At 31.7% G+C, this 18,948-nt stretch overlaps 1 protein-coding gene across 3 annotated transcripts in view; it reads right to left on the reverse strand.

The window, feature by feature from the left end:
- Positions 1-18,948, reverse strand: part of LOC148603103 (polycystin-1-related protein-like) — a 259,127-nt gene that overhangs the window by 199,325 nt on the left and 40,854 nt on the right. For 2 of the 3 annotated variants that reach the window (XM_088553961.1, XM_088553962.1), the window contains one exon: positions 3,564-3,907. In XM_088553961.1, coding sequence (XP_088410087.1) covers positions 3,564-3,907 — 344 coding nt within the window. Of the gene's footprint in view, positions 1-3,563; positions 3,908-16,806; positions 16,880-18,948 lie in introns of those variants that run through there. The other variant, XM_088553964.1, reaches the window with a different exon arrangement.

Genomic DNA, 18,948 nt, shown 5'->3' on the forward strand with positions numbered 1-18,948 from the left:
CAAAACAATAGTTTAACATTATTATAACCCTCTTTACTTTTTTACTATAATAAGCTTAGAGTGTAAGTGATGTAAAGATATAAGATGTAAGATATGTAAATCCTCTGTCAAAACAATAACAGCTAAAGAAAAAAAAATGATGTATTTTGAAAGTGAGGTATGCAATTAGCATGTAATTGATTGAACTTTTAACACAGAAGTCTCCCATATTCCAGTTGGTCCAGACATCTATGATATAACAACACAGTGGTGCATTATCAATCAAGTTAAATCTAATTTGAGTACAAATAGCTCTTTCCTTCGTTGGCAGGCCTAAAATTATTTTCAAAACACTGAATTAATATTGAAATTTACAGTCGTTCTAACTGTGGACAAGACAACCGTGCATCCATGTCACACTTAACGAAAGTTCCTTCTACATGAAATAACATTGAACTCTTTCTCAGTTTGGAGGCTGAAAGCATTGTTGTTTTGGGACAAGCTGTAGCATACCCTGTGGTGTGAGGGTTTCCTCGTTGTTCATTAAAACCCATGGGTAGCCTTGAGCTGACATTTTTCATCACAGTGGAGTTGTTGTGCCTTCGACATATCTTGTTATACTAATTCATTAGATTTCAGAGAAGCGTTTCTCTTCTAAGTCATTTTCTTTACAAAAAAATTATCTAACCAAGATTAGGCACAAAAAAAATTAATCAAAACCTTAAAAGATCTGCTGTATACAAGATCTATTTTCAGCGTCTGCTGCAACTGTAAATTCTTCCAATGTGATCACTTTTCATACATAAATATATGAATAATTGCAATCGATCTAGAAACACTAATTTCTTTAATCTTCTCATAATAAGCAAGAAATCATGCTGGAGTAGACAAAAAGTTTTCTTCTAGGCCAAAATGCTGAAAATAATATCATTAATGAATATGCTGATATAAGCCACATTCAGCTTTTTATAAAGGCATGAAGAAGATTGTAACAGAAACAGATGTGCCAGATCATAAACAACAGACAATGTAGATCATGATGCAGAATCTTTTATGTACAAATATTTTCCTAACAGTTTAGAATTAGTGGTCCATTTGTTAGGGATATGCAATTATCCTGCTGGTGCACCTAGTCCATGCTCCCAGTTTTTAGAGGAGTCTGAGTTGCTCGTTTGCTTTTTTTTACTTTGTATGTATGATTTTAATTACTTTATGTTCTTTGTTGTGTATGTCTGTTTTCCATGTCTGGTCTTTGTCCCTGGATTACATTATTTTGATTACCACTATAACCTTGGTTCCCTTGATTACTCTATTACCACTCTTTAAATACATTGCTAAGATTGTACATGAATAAAATATGATGGTAAAGTGTTTTTCTCATTTAGATAAATTGAAGTTAACTAGAACTCCATTATTTGATAACATGCACCTTCTGATTAGGATCACAATCTGAAATAGGAAGTGTATAATGGGATCATGTAATAAAGATTCTGTGACAGTTTCATTCGATTCCATTCAGTGGTATGGGAGGAGTAACAGATATGACATGGATAATGGAAGGACAGACAAAAGAATGGACGGACACCCCTATCACTATATACTCCCCACTTTGCAAGAGGGGGTATAAAAACAACAAAAATCTTCTGTTTTCTCCATATAAAAATCCACTGTGGGCAAGTGAAAAATGTAAGGTCCACCTCAGCTGTCATGTGAATTGTACATGTATCACTATTTATAATAGGATTGGAATATAATTACAGAAACAGTGTATGGCAGCTTGGAATGAAAACTGACATAGAAAGGACTTTTTTCCAATGTGATCAGGAGAATAAAACTTACCAGTAATTTCAAATTTACTAGTAAGCTCAGATTCAAAAGTACCTCCTTAAAAAGGATGATCCTAGAAGAGACTCCACAACTCTTTTAAACAAAGTGTATATTAAACCTCCTCCACAGTCTGAGCAAAGGATATTACAAATATAATTTTTATAAGACATGAACCAGAATTTAATTTCAAGCACAAAATGTGAACAGCAACTCCAGATGCATAGACAACAAACTAACAATAAATATACCAGCTCATAAAACTATTGTGTAACCATTGATGTTGTAATATATAACATTTTTAGTCTTATTATTAGACCATATGCCACAGATCTCTGGCAACACAAAAATAAACCCTTCCTGGAATCACTTGCGTACATAATTGGCCAAGAAAACCACATTAACTAATCCTGATTACCAGAGTATGTACAAACAATATGTTCACAGAAGCAGCAGCGATAGATGCTGAATGCAATACCATTACCGGAAAACCCAAATATACAAGGCCAGTGGGTTTCACATTTTAATTGTATTTTTACCATTGCACTTTAATTTTAATTTCAAATTTGGATCTTTGTGAGAAATCTTAAGATTGAACTACTGAAGCTCATTCATAAAAAAAGTCCAATATATTTTTCTTGACTGAAGGAGTTGCCACAGGAAGACATATAGAGGTTAAACCTAATGCACTGATGGGAGGGGACAAATCGACCCACAGACAGCCCTATAATTTTTTTTTAATGGGACTGCATGATGTAATCAATTAACTAGAAAACATACTATCTATTTTTAACAGCATGTAACCCCTCTTGCACTAGATGTAACTCACAGCATTTGATAACCCACATTTTCAATACCATATGTTTTGGCTTTCTTTGATCAGCAGCAAGGTGACCCCAACACAGGAAATTGAATGATTTTTTGCTGCTTCATGTTTGATTTTCTGTGTATACAAAACCTTTATATGGGGATAATTAAATCAATGCAGTTGACTGATCTGTCAAAAACCAGAAAATCAGAATTAAGGATTAAATTGATTTCCTTGAAAAAAAAAAATCTTCCTTTTTGATCCTTAAGTGCTAATTTTGGGCATTACACATTGATACAACTATTTTGTAAGACTTTTATTTGCCATCTGCAACTACTAAAACAAGAAAAATTAAAATACAGCCCTCTACCCAAAAAAAATATATTTGCAGAAAAATGTTCTTGAGAAAGCTACAGTGAGGAGATTGTATCAAGACTTCACACTTTCAGAGACTATTAAATTGAATGAATGAACTGATGGACGCTGACCTTCCACACACAAGGCAAGTACTGTGGCAGTACTATTCTTTTTCTTTGTTTTCATCGGTAGACCAAACCACAAATTTGGTTACAAACAGAAAGTAGATTCCCATTGATACATATATTGAAAAACTCAAGACCACAAATTCAAGAATACACGAACTTGCCTCTCTTCCCTAATCCACGAAAATTGGTATCCATGAATTAAAGTACTTTCAGAGTATATTAACAAAATCTAATGCAAAAATGTAAGGAGGTCTAGTGATATATTATATACATAACATTTACTTTTTAAGCCTTGTCTTAAATTTGTCCAGAATTTTTATAACCTTTGAAATTTGTTGAATTAAAATATTTAATTTCTATAACAAGAGACTCACTGGTTCAAATAATGTAAGTTTACTTGGGTAACAAAAGTGTTAGGTAATCAATTGTACTTGATGCACAAATTTGAAAAAAAAAAACAAACAAACCTTTTTCACATCTCTGCAACTTTCGTCACCATCACCATGTAAACTGGCACAAGATAAATCACATGGTTGTTTTGTTACTTTAGCAACAACCCCATCTTCATCTGAGGTCAAAAAGCCAAAGGTCAAGTTGTTACCATGGGAAACTGATGCTTCAACTATGAACTCAGCATTGACAAATATTTTATAAGAGACATCTTCCAGTGGGTTAAAGGATTCTGGGATACATGATGGCAAATTTTCTGGATTAACCTGGATAACCACTTGGAGATTTCTTGGTTCAGGGTCATGCACCTGAACAGTAATTTCTGTTGACAGAGAAGACAACCCATTTGTGACCAGTACACCTGAAATAAATAAAACCAACAAATATATTTATTTATCATAAAGGGGACATTAACCTTAGGTTTGGGAAGTCAAGTAATTATTTAAACTACATGTAAGAGACATAAATGTGCATTTTTCTACTAGTTTTTCTAAAGCTTTAATTCGGTCCAAAGAAACCCAGTGATTTCATACATGTAAAAGGTCAATGAACACTTTCACACACATACATCAAAGAGAGTTTTTAAGCTTAAATTCCAGCATAAACACCAACTGCTGACATAATACTTCCTTTAACAACCCAATCTAAAGTTCAGAGCATTGTACCTAATCATTACCAAGCAGGTAAAAAAATGATATTAATCAAACTGTACAAACCTAATGATAGGATTGCATGCGACCATGTTTATTAGGTTAATAATTAAATCTAAAATTGGATATGAATTTGTTAACACTTATCTATCATCAGAATAATCAAGTGGTTATATTAGGGAATTCAATCAAATTTCACAAACTGGTGACAGATTTGTCATGTTAACAAAAATTATGGAATTCCCATTATATAATCTACGTTATTAGTGATGTCCCTTAAGGTCTGTCTAAGTGTTTGCACTCGAGGGAAGAAGCAGACTTTCCCATTTGTAATACTTAAACACTTATTAAAAATTTTTGTTGTTACAAGTATACAGGCAAATTTTGCAATCGGAACGGCTCGGACATTTCTGCTACACTAAAAAATAAGCCAGAATGCAGAAAGGAGAATTGTAATTGTAATGAATCAAAGTTGTTCTATCCGCCAGGTGGAGCTATCACTAGAAATAAAGAACAATAACTCTTTCAAGAATTTTGGCAGAATTGAGGAGCTAGGAAAAAAGTAATGGTAAATTATTCAACCAGTTTAATTGTAATTTTAGAATCGGGAAAGTCAGATTCAAGACAGATTCTTCCCCCTTTTGCTTCCAAGGTTTTTCTTTTGTGTAACGAAGAGGTGGACGAGTTCTGATAGACAAATATTGTTCTAACTTCATGTGAACCACTTCACATGAAGTTCATATGAAAGCTAAACATATATGAATTTGTCAATAAACACCATTAAGAAGAAAATGTTAGGAATTATTTTTGCCTGCCATATTGGGCAATATCTATGCCCAGAACTTACCATGCATGAAAAAATAGTTTTACAAATTTTATCATTTCCAATCGGATTTTGTGTCCAAAATTTGTGAACCAAGGAGTAAGTTACATAATAAAATGAAGGAAATCTTCATAAATTCCTAGCACTACAGTACTAGGATGGTGGCAGGAAGTCATCAATAAAAGAAGGTTGTCTAACCTCTCCAAGCAACATTCTACCAAATGTACAACCAAAACCAGGCGAAAATCTACTTGCCCTTTTCAACAAAATTATACATTCTAATAAACATGTAAACTGATGTCAATTATGATCTATCAATCAAACCATTAATCTCCGATGTACAAGTAAAACCTAACATCTAAATCAATATGTATATCATACTCACATAAATTACATTAACATACATAATTCCTCAATTACATTCTATTTATATTATCAATGAAACTACATTCTTTATTCATTAGATATTCATCAACATGTTTGCACTACAAGTTCTTGTGAAGTACAAAGTTGTCCTATAAAGTACAGTACAATCTACATAAGGGAGAAACCATTTGTGAGGGGGAGGGGGTAATATGAAATTTTCTATCTTGTTTTTTTTTATTTGAGAATATTTAAATATATAGACAATATAGCCCTGCCTTCATTTTCTAGGGGGAATTATAAGCAATATAAATTTGGATTGTGCCTATTCATTTCAAATTTCATCCCTAATTCATAACACTTATTTAAACCATAGAACAAAACATTTAATCAAAATTACAATCGTTCTGTAATAGGAAGAAACTCTTGCTAAAAGAAGCAACAGAAATGTTGTAGGCAACTTTTTTCAGGGAGATTGAACTAATTTTTTCTGTGAGTAATAGCCAGGTCAATGAACACTTTCACACACATACATCAAAGAGAGTTTTTAAGCTTAAATTCCAGAATAAACACCAACTGCTGACATAATACTTCCTTTAACAACCCAATCTAAAGTTCAGAGCATATTACCTAATCCTTACCAAGCAGGTAAAAAAAATTATATTAATCAAACTGTACAAACCTAATGATAGGATTGCATGCATAAAAATTTGGATTGTGCCTTTTCATTTCAAATTTCATCCCTAATTTATAACACTTATTTAAAACCATAGAACAAAACATCTGATCAAAATCACAATTGTTCTGTAATAGGAAGAAACACATGCTAAAAGAAGCAACAGAAATGTTGTAGGCAACTTTTTTTTCAGGGAGATTGAACTACATAACCACATGTTTCTAGCAAATTTTTCAAAACTGAAGAAACAATTTAGGCTGTAAGTAAACTTTGGATTAAATGAAAATTTAAAACTGTGTGACAAACTGAACCAAACATGACCTACATTTACACTGCACTTACCATACACATTAACCTTTTACATAAGTAATCATTGACCTATACATAAAAAATGTCAGACCTGACAAAGGTTGCATAGAGGTCATCAATTAAGGCCGACCACACAAAGTCCTCTACAAATGGCAAGTATGTTGTACATATTCTAAATTCATTATTTACTCATCAGACATACCATACCGGTACATGGTCACTTGCTTGAACCATGACCTCAAAATTTAAATGAGACTATATCATAGTAACAAAAGGCTATTCCTATTTTTTTCAACATATTAAAGTCACATAGATAACTTCAGAGAAAAAGAATAATAGGATAATTAATTGGAAAGAGTGAATACAGGTAACCAAAATATGATCAAGAGCGCTGAAGAATGCCTAGATTTAACCAGTGTGCTGAACTTGTTCCACGCATCAGAATTAAATCTTATGCATTCTTGGCACAAGTGATCATATTTTGTTTATTAAAAATAACAATTGATTATCCTATTTATTATATAGATTTTCTTCATAATTTCTTGCTATTTTCAACATAAATTTAAAATTTTGTGAATGGTGGATTGATATTCATATTGTGACGTTTTGGCGGAAGAAAGTTTATGAGTGAAATCACCGAATTTATGTCACAGTGTGAATTATCGAAATTTTTACACTGGGAACATTTGGTAAATCACTGCTATCTAAATAATAATTGGTCTTCCTTGATTGAAAGACAAACATTTGTTTAACTTCCTTGTGCAGTTAACTGGGCAATGGCACACTTAACTTTTTATCGAAACCTATCGACACATAGCTTCTACGCCAGCTAGTATTTCATTTCAGCCACAAGCCATATTCCAATTGCGATAAAAATAAATTACTGTACTTGCACCAATTAAAGTTGAATTTGAAGCTGCATTCACTGCCAAATTTGTTCAGTTTTGATTCTACTGAATTTTGCTGATTCAATGAAATAAGTTTGTAGCAATGCAATGGAAGCAATAAATGTTGATAATACCTACAGAATATTGTGAAAACAATGTTTTTTTAATCAGAGAAAATTGATGGCTCTGATCTAATTATTTTTCACCATTACTTCTGAAGATTGCCGACAGGACATTAACCTGGGTTAAAAATACTCTAACCTTGGTAAAAAAATAACAATAACAGATACACAGGTAAGCACGTCTTGTTTTCGTTTCATTGCATCTATTTCTTGATTAGTTTTCAAACAGACAATGACCATATTTGCGCCACATTATACTACAATACGTAAATTTCAAAAGGATTCTTGCGAATTTTTTTCTCTCATGGCTTGAATCCGTCGCTCTACCTTGCTGTTGAATAACCACAATCGCTTTGCAATCAGATTTGTTATTAAAGAAGCAACCCTTACAGCACATGTGCAGATTAAGGTCACCAGATGTCACATGCATACGAATTTATCAAATGTCAATTTTTTGTCCTGCAAGACAATAAATATATAGACACCTCTTTCGTGTACTTAATGCATTTTATTTGTGGATATCATATGAAATTATACAGGAAAAATACAATTTAGCAGATATAATTCAAATTTAAGGCATATTTCAACAGAAACAAAAATTTACGAAAATGACAGCTAATGCAGCTTTAATATAACATAGAAATATTTTTACTTATATTTCTTCTGTTTAACAGCAGTATAGATTATTCCTGCTCACCAGGGGGGTGGGGGGTGAAAGTAGAATGGATAATATGATTAAAACACTAAAATTACATCTACAACATTGTCATTATTATATACCATACTCCATCATTTTTCAAAACGTTTGACAATCTATATGTAAGGCTGTCAAATATTCCCTTATTCCCTCTATTTGTTTCAGATTGGATAATATCCATCTTGACACTTCGAAACTATGAGAACATACGCAAGTTTCACATCCAAGGCTTACAGTTTTGTATGAGTACAAATCCTAAAAACTTTATTTATCTTCCTTTACCTAGCAGTTACCTGGAAAATGGCGCAAACGAAAAAATTAGTCTTTTGGGCAAATGAAACAATTAGTCTTTGGCACAAATGAAATACAACATTGTGGCGCAAATGTAATCGAGCATATTTCAAAAACTGGCGCCAACACATGATGCACAAACCTATGAAATAATAGAAAGTTTGAATTTCTTTGTAAATTGCCCATTTAAGTGGCACTTCAGATAAGAATCATGCAAAATGTGATTCATGGTTGGAAAGCCTACATTTTTTTATTTGGGACATTTTGTTTAAAATGTTACGGTAAACAGAAATTAACATGTGGCTTTTCATATAACTCCTGAACTTAGGATATAAAAAACACATAGAATGTACTGTAGAATTCAAAATTAAAGGATATAACTCTGTTAATGACACTCAAATACAATAGAAATTGTTGGATATTCAATGTGGATTATCTCATGAGAACAGAAAGATTGGAATGAATAATTATACAATTCATCATATTGACTTATAAAGCAACTTAATATCAAAAATAAAAATATGTAGCCTTTTTTGGGGTGTATCACATATACAGAATTTGCATGATTCTTACAAAGACTGCTTTTTAACTTCATCAGTCAATGGTGATTTAATATTTACTCCCTGAAGTTAACTATTCTATTTGCTGTAAACACAGAATTGAATTATCTCCCTTTAAAAACTTTTCAATACTTGTTTTATTTGCTTAATGCATATAATTCTAACAAAAGATAGGCTTACAAAAATATATATTGAAAATGTTCATTAGAGAAACAACCAAAGCAGCAATATTACAATTTAAATGATTGCAAGAACGCTCGATCTAGCTTCAAAAAGTATAGACCATTGAAAAAATACAAAACCTCATAAAGTTGTTTAAAATGTACTTTTAATCAAGTTTCCAGTTCTGACTTGGCCTGCCCTATCTTACATGATATAAAATTAGTTTGACAAGCTACATTACAAGAAAATGTCAAATTTCTTGTAAACATTAATCACATGATCACTACAAAGACAGATCATCCTAATATTTTAATTAATATTGGAGACAGCTTTATGAACCGAGAAGATAAATGTCTCAACTTATCATGATTATTGTTTTATGCTTATCAAACAATTATACGCTAATTTTGACTTTGTATATCTAATAACATTAATTTCCGATAGGAAAGGTTAATTTCCAGTTCTTTGCTTGAATAAGTTTAATGTTATTTTTTTTTCGGATTCATGGCTTTTCCGGGTTTCAGATAGGCCTGTTCCATTCTAATTGAAAATGTTCCAAACAGCTTAATGTCAGTTCCATAGCAAAAGTTCTATATTTTATTTCAAAGTCTTTATTTTTAATGACACTTTCATATAAACAAGAGGCTCTGAGGAGCCTGAATTGCTCAGCTGGTTTGATAGCTTTAAAAAGGTTGATTACATACAAAACCTAAAAATGGTCAAACATGCTGATGATATTTGTCATCATACTGATCATTTAAACAGAATCAATCTATTTATGTTAACTGAATAACATGCTATCAGTGCAAAAAATCATTTAAAAAACCAATCAACAATTGTTTTCCCAAATTTGCTTACAAATATATATTTTTTCAAAATTTACATTAATTATCAATTTGCTATTGTTTTGTTAACAACAGGCAAAAACAGGGAAATGGTCAAAATGACACTTTCTGGGGCTATGACTCCAAGAAGGGTATACTGATTTTTCTGAAATTTGCACAAAAATTAGATATTGAAAAACTGAACATTTTATCAATTTACATTGATCATCAATCTGTTTTCGTTTTCTAAATAATAGGCAAATACTGATAAAAATTTCAAGAATGACACTTTCAAGAACTTTAACTTCAAGATGGGTTTACAAATTTTTCTGAAATTTGCAACAAAAATAGATATTGAAATTTCATTTTCTAAATTATAGGCAAAAAATGCCAAGAAAAAAGGCAAAAAACTCCAAATTTGTAAATTGATTATCTTGAAATTGAAGAGAAGATAGATCTCTTCAAGTCAAAGAGTCTAAGATGTCTCAGATTTTCTTCTATCTGTTATGGTTTTTGAGATATAAACAATAATATATGATGAAACCACTATGTTCTATTTTTAGTAACAGCAGCCATGTTTTTTTTTATATCCAATAATGGATACAATTTTGGAAGTAGACATGCCAAGGGTAATTATTGCCAAATTTTATAAATTCTGTTCAGTGGTTTCTGAGAAGATATTTAAAGGAAAGTTAATGACGGATAACGGTAGACGCCAAGTGATGTGCTAAAAAGTTGCCTGAAATAAAATTACTTTCATTTTTTCTTATTTGTACAACAAAAGGAATAAGAAATTTCTGATAAAGGAAGTAAATTTTTCTAATTATCATTACTAAATATATCTTATTAACTGAAGTAGTTACTTATTATTTTCATTCTAACATAGAAAAAATTTTAATACATACGTCATCCTACTGTAAGATACACTAAAATTTACATCATGGTTCACTGTATAACAGCTTATTTTTGCAAGAGAAAAATTTTTGCAGAGGTTTAAGGCACACTATGCACTTAAGCTAAGAATAAATATTTAGCACAATTCATTTTGGTGTTTTAAGACAGAGAGCTTAAATACGCCAAACTTAAGACTCCTGCAAAAATTAGTTGCAGTGCAATGTGTGGTAAATAGGAGATAAATGTATTGTTTTCTCAATGCAGATCAAAATACAGAAAGGACTAACGTAACATAAAAATACCACATATATGTAGAACAAAACTACAGGGTTCGTTCTGTGGGTTTTCTGCACCATGTATCATTTCATCCATGGGCACTGTCTGAATTTTATATGGACTTGAACTAAATAACTGTATTAAAAATGTATATTTCAATACTGTTTATCCTTAGTGATAAAAGTGGATAAAATAGCTCTTGAAATCTTATTTCACAGTTCTTCAAAGATTCTACAAATATTTCATTACTGACAAGTGACAAAAGAAATGCATTTCGTGGACAAATATAAGATTAAAGACTCTTTAAACAAAAGTCATTCTAAGATGACCAGCTCACATGCAATCTGCAAACAAAGACATTTTATCAGGATTCTTTAAATAAAAGTGCTGAACTAATAAAAGGTTTAACTTCAAAGCTATAAGTTTCCGATGATAAAGCAGACCCAGTCATAAAATACCTTAAAATTCTAATATAACTTTTTTTGCATGTTTGAATGCAGACTTTTTCTGACATCTTGATACTTTTATAATAAATTCCCTCTTTGTCAGTTTCTGTACTTAACTTAAACAAATGTTCCTTGGTATGTTACAGTAAAAAAAAAGAAATGAAATTTTTTTTAGGTAAATTTATTTAATTGCGACCTCCTATGATTTTCAAATTTAAAGAGTTATTATTACAACAATTCTATACAAGCACCAAGACTGAAAATATCAACATAACCTCAACATTCCATCTCCTAAACCTATTTGCAAAAGGATAAGGTAAATATCAAATAATTCAAAATATCCTACCTTCGTATTCAAATCAAATCCCAACCCATACAAACAGCAACAAAAAAAACAACAGAGACGGAAACTTCCTGTAAACGAGTCGTGTATTTCTAAATGATCCATGTTTCACCTCATATAAACCATGTATTTAGTCAGAGGTACAAATTAATGATAATGTTATGAGTGTCAAGCATCGTCAGATCGCCATCCCTTCCCTTAAGGTAGCATGTACCATAACGTGTAGGCCAAATATACACATCACTTTGGTTTCAGAATCTTACATATCATATATACATACTGAGGAAATTATTCAACTTTTCAACCGAAATTTTCCTTATTTAAAAAAAAAATATCTATTGATTCATAAGTACTGTGTTCTGCAAAATCATTTAGGCAGTTTTCAATTGGAATTTTATACATTAAACCAACTATGAAAATACTCTCTTATCTTCAAACTATTTATTCAGAATCAATTTTGTGAAATCTGTTTAAATCATAACCCTGCTTAATTTATCTTTAATTTACCTGTATTAACTAAACACCTATTTAAACCAACCATTTCTAAGTCTCTTTCCTGGTCAAACAAAACACATGTACACACTGAACAAATCCATGGTACCTCAGGTGAGTGATTTATACATGTATGACTACAACCAAAGAACTTTGATAAGTACATGCACTTTTACTCTTGGATTTTTTATTTCATGGTATCTTGGAAATCCCTTGATTTGTGGGTTTCTGAATAGTTGGTCTCTGCATTTAATAATCCATCATATGATAAAAACTAAAGCCTTCCATTGGGTATCCAGTTTTGTGGTTTCTATTAGCCAAGAATTCCATGAAAATCTTTACCCAACAAACTTAAGAGTAATCAAGTGAACAAAGATTCTAACAGAAATCAAAAGAATGTAATCTAGGGGTAAAGACCATACATGGAAAACAGACAAACACAACAAAGAACATAAAAAACCAAAATAATACATACAAAGTAACAAAAGTAAATAAACAACTCGGACACCACTAAAAACTGGGAGCATGGACTATATACAATGGTAGGGTAAGCATCCTCTGCTTTTCTTAAGACATCCGCAGAGTTGCAATTGACATGTAAGTACATGATTGTTACTTCCATCAGTTGTAGTCAGGTAGATTTAGAATTACTCTTCCTGTTGGCTTGTAATAGCAGTATACAGAAATATAGTTCTGTGTTTGATTGATATCTGTGTGACTTCTTTAAACAGTTCAGTGGGCATGTTTTGAAATAAGGTCTAGAAAACTGAATTTTTTTCTATAACTTTAAAACCTTTGAAGCATTAGCCAAAATTTAATTTTATTTTATTGATGTGAGGTTCAAATAGTTTCATTTATACATGCATGTTCAAATCATAGATGGCATGCTATTTTTTTTTTCTGGACATGTCAGAATTTCTAATTTCTTTGTTGAATTACAGGGCAAACACTTGTTGAGAAAAGAATCCAAAATTGTAGTATTAAATATGGCAGCTCTTTAGAAGAAAACAAGTCAACAAATGTTGCCTACAGTTTGTTTCAGGCAGAATCATAAAAATTCCATACATTCTAAAAACCTTTTGACATGATATAGATGAGAACATTAATGAATCTTTGCAAACCTAATTCATAGACATTACAAAATTTCAGAGGCAGGCAGGAAAGACTAAATAAAGTTGTACATTGTTACCCTGACCTTTAACCTATGACACTGGAAATATTAAGGGATATAGATTCTCCTTAAGACAATGGAAGTGCAATATTTAGTATAACTCAATGGAATGATAAAAAACATTCGAGATGTGGTATGGTTGCCAATGAGATAGTCATATACCAAATGCCAAGCAATGAACAAACAAACTTCTACAGGTTATCACACGGTCTTCAATGATGGGCAAAACTCATACCATAAAGCAAGCTGAAAAAGCCCCAAAATAAATGATGTAAAAGAATTCATAAATGATGAAAGATGTTGATTCTAGGGCATTAACAAGCAATTTAAGGATTGACTGTAAAATTACTATACCTCTTTAACTATGTAAGGATAAGGGATAAGCTTAGTCTCCAATTATTAAATACCCAGGAGACAGTTAAAGAGAGCCCAACTTTTTTATCACATTCAAGAAAAAAATGAAGTTTTACATCGGCCTATATCCTCCAAACAAATACATTGTGTGGTAAAATTTCAAGCTCTTGGCCTAAAAGTGTCAGCATGCAAGGTCAGCTTTTTCGTCAAAAACAACTGAGTCAGGTAATAAAAAAATACAAACTTCTCTCTGGCAACTTCAAAGGGATGTTTAATTTACATAAACTCTTGTAAGACATTGTAAAACACTTAGGGCACCATGTCAGGATATTGTAAAGTTGTATAATGATACCTTTGAAATACAACTCCCTCAAAAGAATAAGGCAAAACCAATGTAAAGGGTAGTTGTATATGTGGTGTATGTTTCAATTATCATAACAACAGATTTTATGATAGAGCAGTCAGAAAAATTGAAACGTTCTTTACTGAGCACCCAAAGTGTCCAAATATATGAAAATCTATTTTAAGTTTGGACTTTGACCTAGACCTAGTCCAATAATAGTCTCCTTTGTCACTCAAGCTTCCATCTGTTCTGAATATAGCTGAAATATTGCTGCTCGGGAGTTAAACCCCAACAATCAATTAATCAACCATCTGTTCAAGTTTTTTCAAACCCACTTAGGGGAACTTAAGTTACGGTACAGTAAAACGGCAGTGAAAAAAAAATCATGGGGAATCAAGATTAAAAAAAAAATTAAAAGAATATATTCCAAGGATAAACACAAAAGAGGGAAAACAGACACACACAACAAAAATTCATTAACTAATCAAAATAGTACATACAAAGACACAAAAGTAAATGAGCAACTATAAACTGGAATCATAGACCAGGTTAAGAAGTTAAAATTCTAAATTTAACATTATCATTAAGTTCAAATAGAACAAAAAATACTGTAAACAACCCTGCTAAAATAATTCACCTCAAATCAGAATCTGACCACGTAAAACTTTAATTTGTAGGCATCTTCCAAAAATCATCTTCCATTATGTACATCTTCAATGTACAATGTACAAATGAAGCAGGGTATGATGTTAACATTTTACAAACCTTGTTCTATCAGACAAGAAGATGAAAATTCTACTTGTCTGATAGGACAAAATTGCCTAAATTGAAATCTAGGTAGTCCTTTAGTAAATGCATGTCAAAAATGAATAAAACTGGGTTGTCCTCCAGGCAAGTACAATTTAAGTTCTACTTGCCCGAGGCAACAGGACAACCTTTAAAGTTACTCCCTGTGATGTCTAGCTTTCTAATACAGCTCTATTAATATTACAGGAAACTTACAGAAACAAAGACAGGGGGAGTCAACAAGATCAACTGAGTACATGTACCATCTACGAGCATTGATATGTCCTCAGCCTGGTTCTTATCAGGCATGGTCCTTAATTCTGTCCATAAGGCAAAAAAACTATATCTTTGTGCTTTCTAAAATAAAGGCTATAAAATTACAGTAAATCACTTACTTTATAGACATACTTTCTGAAATACATAGGTAGAAAAGTGCCATATTTGTACTAGAAATGTAATTTCGTCTTCTCTATGGAAATAATACAACATGAACCAGAATTATCTTGAAATAGTTAAAGTACCTGTTTTACTGAATATCCATTATAGTGCTATATTTCTTCTAAAACTGCATTATCATTCATTTCATTAAATGCTGTAACATGCCATGTCATGCAACATGCAGACTTCAGAGGTGTTAAAGAAGATGACGGCATATTATTTAAACAGCAGAGTACACTATTTTTTCAGCACAACAATTTAATTATCAGCATCTAAAAGAAGGGAACATCGCTGTGATTGTGTCAATAATACGACATGAAGCTAAATTTTTCAAATACCCTGAAAAGTATAAAAGATGACTCACATATTTTTAACTGCTTACACAGTGGAATGCCATCTTAAGTATTTCTTGGGTTAAATTATTGCATTGAGAGGTCAAATATTTATATTTAAATTTAGGATATAAAAATCCACCATATAAGGCAAGAATAGTTTATTTACACCAGCATAAAGCACAAAAAATCACATATATTAAATAAGCTGATCAATATAGCTTGGATGGATTTTATCAGTGGCAGATGTAGAGAATCACCTAAAAGGGGAATGAGTGTACCAGGCTACCAATAAATCCTTGATAAACAAATTTTAATGCAGGCATATGCTTTTTAATTTTTGCAAATCAATAATGGGAGGACCTTGAACCATAGGACCACCCCCCCCCACCCACACACACACTTATGGCTCCACCTATGTTAGAAGTCTGGCTTTCATGCCAAAGTGAGGTACATTTCTATTTTAAGACCTCATGCATGGACCTTGAACCATAGGACCGCCCCCCCCCCCCCCCCCCCCCACACACACACACACTTATGGATCCACCTATGTTAGAATTCTGGCTTTCATGCCAAAGTGAGGTACATTTCTATTTTAAGACCTCATGCATGGACCTTAAACCATAGGACTGCCCCCCCACCCCCACACTTATGGATCCACCTATGTTAGAATTCTGGCTTTCATGCCAAAGTGAGGTATATTTCTATTTTAAGACCTCATGCATAAATGCCAACCTAAAAATGAAGTCATTCAACAGAAGATATTTTTTATATCATTCAACAAACAAATGCAAAGATTCAATGTATTTTTGATGAATTTAAATTTTGTAATGACATTCAATTCTTGATTTCCATGACAACAGCACATAGATCCCTTAAAATTAGAATCATATAAAAGCAGGTATATCATAACTACTGGGTACTAACATCTCAATAACAAGAACCCATTAAGAACTTGCAGACTGCCAGACAGTAGAAAGGTATTCGAAGAACTTGACATGTTCAGCTATTATTTACTTACTCAGGGCTAATGTTCTGTTCATAAATTCTTCAGTACAAGAGAACTCACTAATTCCCATTGTATTGTAATTCAAAACATCAAAGACGGAGGTAATATTTCCTAAATTACTAAATGAAACTTCATTACAGTAGGTTCATTAGTACATGGTTTGTAGCCGTACTTAAAGACACTTACCTGTGTTTTGTGATAAATCAAATTGTAGTAAAAAATAAACTATTATATTTCCTAATGGTTGTAATAGACAAATGTCATGAGATTTTTTTTCTCTTTACAACATGATTTACAGTAGACTATTCATTACCAGAACCTTCAGAGGTAGTGACTATACACATGGGTGCCAGCAAGAAATTATTTCTTTAGAAGCAAAACTAATTTAAAAGTTGAAAATTAATGTAGGTTTGTTTCAAACTAATTCTTCCCTTTAGATATTTATTGATATTTATCAATATCTATTGAAAGGGGAGTCACAAGACTACAACCCCTACTTGGCATTTATGTGCAATAACTCCATACAGATACATTTTATAAATCTGATAAAACACAGAGCTTTATTGTAGTCCCAATCACTAATTGAAAGTTTTTATTCTGTCTGTAAGTTTTATTTAACCCTTAAGCTCCATATTTTAATTTTTTATTGATGATCGCTACGCGCAACTAACGTCGTTTTCAGAAATCATTTGTTTAATATGTTTTTTCGTTCCTAGACAAGGAGGGAATTCTGGAAGTGGTAATAAAGGACATAAATTATATTAGGCATTTTGATTCGTCTAAATATGGTGTACTTTCAAGATTCTCTGATGTTTTATGAATTACAAGGATGCACATCTCCATATGGGTATATTACATCCCATAAAGTTTCAAAACAATGATGCAGGCTACTTAGAAAATAATTTTAATGGATAGACAGACAGACAGACAGGGTAAAATCTGCATATCTCCCTCAACTTCTTTTGTGGGGGTATAATAAGCAAATGATATACTTGTATTCTTTAAAAAGTTGTAGTCAGCTGTATAAGCATTACATATGAGAGAAACTTCTGATCATATCTGGTCTTAATCCAGAAAGAATTTACATAGGAGAAATTTTACATTTCATAGGAAATTTAAAATCATGGTCTGACAAAGCCACAAAAACCACGTATCTACTAAAAAATGGTACACCACAAACAAAAGTACTATTATAGTTAACTTGTGGCTACTCATCATGTATCGGTCATTTATCAGAAACTACGCCAAAACATGGCTTCCAACAAGAACAGATCCCACTATATTTTGTAGTATTCGTTCTACCAATGTTAAAAGGCCTTCTCTATCTGACCTGTAACTACCACTAACTCAATATAAGTCACAAAAGATCAACAGATAATATTCCTACCCTCTGCATTAGAAATATTTAAACCATAGTTGTTTTGTCTTGGAGGTCATAGGTCAATACTGACAGCTTGTCACTAATAATTTAGAGTACCAAACTGCACTAATTACAAATTCATAAATGTATTATGTTTGGCAGGTTAATGATCCGTTTTATCGACAACCATTAGTTTTTTTTTTATCCTCAAAGTTTATGACTGAATATCATTAAGTAAATAGAAGTTTAATTCTGAAACATGAGACTATTTTAAAAAAAAATGTGAAAAATTTTATTCATTTTGTTTCTAGTATGGTTTTCTTCTAATCAAAATATATTTACTGTTAATCACATAAATTGTGAATGTTTTTTTGACTTCCTTGAACTTAGATGGCATTAATTAGAAATTTGTCTAAAAATAGCAAGGTAGACAGTTTCATAGATAACCAACTTTGTAATTCTATAACTGAAATTTGACAATGTTCTTAGTAATTGAAAGGAAACAATATCTATAGATTCATTAGATATTTTTGGAAATTTAAAAATCCCTAAAGGCTAAGCAAATCATTTACAGGTATTTCCTATTACTCATTGAAAACTACATGCATAGTAAGCAGAAAGAATGTACACTTGTCATATGGTTTCTATCTTTATATTACTAGTCTAGTCAAAATGCAAGTGTGGGTTTCATTTAGAATAAATTCACTTAAATTAAGTACTTCTCCGTCTAAGAATCGGACAAAATGTATATAAGGTGTGGCACATGAAACAAAAAATGCAGACATTTTACTGCA

Source organism: Perna viridis, chromosome 11 (assembly GCF_037379345.1).
Source record: "Perna viridis isolate PV_CMFRI_1.1 ecotype Kerala chromosome 11, ASM3737934v1, whole genome shotgun sequence".
In the NCBI taxonomy this organism is placed as follows: domain Eukaryota; kingdom Metazoa; phylum Mollusca; class Bivalvia; order Mytilida; family Mytilidae; genus Perna; species Perna viridis.